Source organism: Sinocyclocheilus anshuiensis, unplaced genomic scaffold (assembly GCF_001515605.1).
Source record: "Sinocyclocheilus anshuiensis isolate Anshui unplaced genomic scaffold, SAMN03320099.WGS_v1.1 scaffold124, whole genome shotgun sequence".
Classification (NCBI taxonomy): domain Eukaryota; kingdom Metazoa; phylum Chordata; class Actinopteri; order Cypriniformes; family Cyprinidae; genus Sinocyclocheilus; species Sinocyclocheilus anshuiensis.
The window spans coordinates 578,964-584,034 of record NW_015554082.1 but is presented as its reverse complement, the minus strand read 5'-3'; the positions used below and the strand labels follow the sequence as shown (position 1 = coordinate 584,034).

The 5,071-nt window shown below is 34.1% G+C and overlaps 1 protein-coding gene across 1 annotated transcript in view; it reads right to left on the bottom strand.

The window, feature by feature from the left end:
* LOC107669084 (neuronal membrane glycoprotein M6-a-like) overlaps positions 1-5,071 on the bottom strand; it is a 17,592-nt gene that overhangs the window by 2,867 nt on the left and 9,654 nt on the right. The window contains exons 2-6 of the mRNA XM_016461189.1: positions 4,518-4,710; positions 3,673-3,829; positions 3,193-3,346; positions 2,008-2,084; positions 1,813-1,878 (exon numbers count right to left, since the gene is read on the bottom strand). Coding sequence (XP_016316675.1) covers positions 1,813-1,878; positions 2,008-2,084; positions 3,193-3,346; positions 3,673-3,829; positions 4,518-4,710 — 647 coding nt within the window. The remainder of the gene's footprint in view (positions 1-1,812; positions 1,879-2,007; positions 2,085-3,192; positions 3,347-3,672; positions 3,830-4,517; positions 4,711-5,071) is intronic.

Sequence of the window (5,071 nt, the reverse complement as noted above, 5' to 3'; positions counted from 1 at the left end):
CACACACACACACACACACACACACACACACACACACACACACACACACACACACACACACACACACGCACATGTACTATGGACTATTTTAATATCTCAAAATGCAATTTTCATAAATCATTCTATTATGCTGATTTGCTGCTCAATAAGTTATTCTCATCCTATTAATGTTGAAAAAGTTTTTCCTGCTCAATATTTTTGTAGATTAAAAATACTACTGTTTTCATTATCTTTTATTCTATATTTATGATCAAATAAATGCAGTCTTGAGCATAAGAGACTTCTTTAAAAAAACAAAATAAATCTTAATGTTTGTGTGTATATATACATTACAATTTTTGTTAATTAATTTAGAATAAGAAAGAACGATCTGCAAGTTGACAGCAGTCTGTGATGACGCATGTTTGTCACTCTAAGATTAGCAGTGACACCAGCAGGAGGCAGCATTGTAAAGCAGCCAGACTCCTCTCATACGTGTGCTGGCAGCCTGCCTTGCTTAGAAGGAAATTCTACAGTCTGCTTCAAATATGCACCAAAATACCTTGATGAAGGCCCTAGTTTCTATTATGCAACCTAGCAAAGATTTTACAAGTGTGAACAAAAATGATGAATAAAGGGTTATCTCACACCACATGAAATCAACGTGTGTGGAAGAATAGGCAGCTGTAGTCTTGATTTGATCTAAATTATATATAAAAAATAGGTTATGCGTGAATTATTGTACTGCATGAGAGCACACCATATATTGTTTACTTAAATGCATCATTATGCAAATCAGATTTACATTACGTATGCTCATTTGAATAGGGCCACACCCTGATTTTCTCATCCTGACAAAAGAAAAGCTTGATTATTATTACCCTTCCCAGAGAGTGTGAGGACGCATTGTGTTTAACAATCAGTTACATTTGCTCTTTCCACAGCAGAGGACAGAAAAGCTATTTTTTTATAATTTGCTACATCATCCCAGACTAACAACCACATTCTCTTTTTCAGAAAATGGTTCCTTGCAAATTACTGAGTGTTGTTTGCTACAAGCTCTAGGGCCTTTCTTCTCCCAGTTTCCATGACAACTAAAGGACATGCACAGCGTCTCTCCATGTATGTGTGTGTGAGAGAGAGAGAGAGAGAGAGAGAGAGAGAGAGGAAGGAAAACGAAAACAGCCACAAAGATAAAAGGAGAATGTTAAATAACAACAAAGAAAAGCCAATAAGAGAGAGCTGACAATGCCCCCAATGCTCAAATTTTTTTTTCTCCCAGAATGCCCTAGGAAAACTGACAGTGATTCATGACTTTATCCCATTCCAGTTTAGACTCACATAAAGGAGCTGAAGCAGGTGTCATTAATTCTGGCTGCATCATCACCCAAACAATACATTGTTGAGGGTTTAAAAGAGGGAAATTCAAATTTGTTCACATCACAATTTGTATACTATTTTTTTTACCAGCTTAGGACTTTATATAATGTAATATAATATATAAAGTAATTCCCACAAAAAGATGGAGCAAGTTTCATATTATGTTAAACTAAGAGTTGCTTTTTATAGTATTTACGTATTTTGGTATGATGCACACTTCACTATTAATGTAATCATAATTGCGGTATAGAGTGATTTAAATTTCACTTTATTTTACGTTTTACCTTGAGGTAGTACAAATGAACAACATTTAGCTGCATTACTAACTTAATTTTGTATTTGTTTGTTTAATGCATTTTTTAAACAGCACTGAACCCATATGTGAAACCTTTTCTCTAAGATGCATTGTCTAATATTATTAAGTATAATTGTATTTTATTAGTCAAAACTCACCATGGCAATGACTGCTGCTCCAGCCCCAGCCAACGCACACACAAACAAGTGGAAAGTCATATCCAGCTTTCAGGAAAAAAATATTGAGAGAGAAATGAGCCTTGGATTGCTTTTCACTGTGGAAATTATCTATACAATCATTTGAAATTGTTGGACTTTAGTGTACCTGTCTACTTCATACAGATGTTTACTCACCTCATTTGATTCACACATTTTGTAGAATTTTTCTGATCCTGCACATACAGTCTTCTCCTCACCAATGGGTACAACACCTAAAATAAATAGTTTTCTTATTCCTTAAGAACAGTCTGTGTTTTTAGGGTATATGAGGCTATAGAAATGAATATTACACTTTTTAATATGCTGGGGAGTAACTAGTTACATGTAACACCATAATGTAATTTAATTACAAAATAAATGTAACTGTAATCCATTACAGTTACTAAGAAAAAGCGTGCAGTTAAATTACAGTTACTCATGAAAATGTTAACGATTACAAAGTGGGTTACATCTGAATATTTTTCGCAAGAAGCTAGGATATGTTGAATAATAGTGATAAATATGCATTCCAGTGCTGGAAATTTAAAAATAAAAAATCAGAGTGATCTTAAAGTAAAAAGAGGTGCTATTTTATGGTGGCTGTGAACATACAGCCCCATCCAGAACAATTAACAGCATGCAACTTAATCAGACATGTTGGTTTGTCTTGTTTTAATTTTGGGTATTTTATGATATGTAATGGTGTTACATAATTTACTTACAAAATAAATGTAACTAATCTATTATAGTTACTGAGAAAAAAAATTCCAAGGCATTGTTAGATGCCAGTATTTCCTGTCATAGCTATGCAAAGATTTAATTTCGAAAACAATTTCTTGTTGTTATTTTAAGTCTGTATTTAACCTCTGAATGATCTGAAAGTAAAAGGAAGTGCTAAAGTCTGACTTTTTTGGTGGCTGTGCTTTAAAATGTAATTATTATAATCTTAATTCAAGTGATGAAGGATGTCTGACAGTAATCAGTGTTGAGTCCTACTGTAAGGTTAACCATGCCTGGTTTATTTATTTAAAAATGATAAACTGTTGGAAACATTCGTTAGAAATTTAGAAAAGAAATAAAAAAATAATCAAATGTAATCAGTTACATTACTTTAATAAAGTAACTGAAATAGTTACACTACTTATTACATTTTGAATAGGGTAACTTGTAATCTATAACCTATTACATTTCCAAAGTAACCTTCCCAACACTGTGGATAACTACCAGTAAGAAAGAACAAAATTACAGCAACAAAAACAAATTATCATTGAAACGTATTTCTTTGCACAGTTAACCACACCTAAACATCTGGGACTAAAACCCACAGATTGTAAAACATACCAAACTGGCGCGGGTCAAGACATAAACTTGCTCCCTCCAGAACGGTCGTGTTTTGGCAAATGGTCCAGATGTTGAAATACATGAAGACTGGCAAAGAGGTGAATGCTGTCACACCCAGCCAAGCCAACATGAAGATGTACGTCAGCATGATGAACTGAAGAAAAAGACAGTTTAAGACTAATATCCAAATGTCAAATCAAGCACTAAATTAGAAATTAATTGAGAATAAAACAGAACTAAATAAATAAAAGGCAAAATTATAAGCATTATAAATTCATTACAATAATTGCAACCACAGTGTATTTCATGTTTCATTTGGCACAAATCAGAGGAGAATAACTTGCAGAGTTCAATATGTAATGTAATCTTTTATAGCCTATAAAACGGATGCCATATTTATGTGCTGCAGTTACTCTTAGTGGCTTTGCCGTTGCCCTTTTCTAAATCACAATGCATGAAGCTTCCCCAGTGATTTCTCACCCATGCACTGACGCAGCGTCCACAGGTGGTGATCTTGAAGTCTCCATACAGGTCCTTGATGGCGCCACTTGTAAAGAAGCCTTCGACCATCAGAAGAATGCCATACACGAAGAATGCAGAGGCAATGCCATAGATCACATACTTGATAATGTCAATGCTGTGGGAACGGAGGAAATCAAGCCAATAATTATATGAGTCAGTATATATATTCATACATTTCTAAATTATTTAAATGCACTGCAAAAACAATTTTCGGTATCTTCTCTAGCTTTCCAGTAAAACATTTAAAAATCAGGTAAAAACAGGACTAGTATGCGTTTTTATATTTCTAATGTACGGATGGCATGAAAAAGCTCAAAATGATGTGTTTATATTAGTATTTAACCCATTCACATGCTCATTTTACTCCTACTTTGTGAATTGTAGGACTAACTCTTATAAATTGTTATAAAACCATAATAATTAGATAACTTGTATTAATTTACATGCATGCACAACAAACTGATGTATATAGTAACTATTGGGGGGGGGACACTTTTATTTATTGTACAAAGTGTCTGTTTTCTCATTCTCCTATATGCTTAAAACATGAAAACACTGCCAGTGTCTTGCAATTTTATTTATTTATTTTTTATTTATTTCATTATTTAATTTTGTGCAAATTTGCTTCGCTAATAAATCTGTCTTGTTTTAAAAATGTTTAGATATTTTTGCTGCATACAAAACATAAAAAAACACTATATACAAAATGTATATAATGTATATAATTTGTACTGTATATAATATTTATATATATGAAAATCTACAGTGAGAAACGGGTGGTTCAATATGCTGTAGACACTTACATTGTAAACACATCCAGACCATCTCCAGGTCCCCTGATAACCTCAAAGTAGTTCTGGAGGATGGTGACCGTTCCAGAAAGAGCTTCATGTCCACATCCACAGAAGAGCGCCACTCCAGCATACAGCAGGATGGTGGCAATCAGGGATGGATAAGGGATTCCTCCCAGACATTTCAGACAACACTCCATACATCCTGAGAGGAGGAATAAAAAGGGGTCATGTTTTTCATCTGAAAGCTATGGCTGGGGAAAAAAAGATGCTTTTTAATCATCAAGATCTTGAAGATGTTTTGTGTGTCTGTGTTTGATCATATTTGGTTTTATGGTTTAGGTATTTTTTGGTTGTTGCATTTATTAAGTTTAATTTCCACAGTTTTCTGTCATTTAACAGAGCAGTATTCTTGCACAGAAAGCAAAGCTAATGTAAGTAGTCTTCTGTGCTCTTCTTATCGTCTAGCTGCCTGACAAGACTAACAAGTACCCAGACGGTTGGAAGTAAATCCTCAGTCCATTCAGTCTGAGGGTCCAGTGAGGTCCAGTTGATTCTGCCTCTCT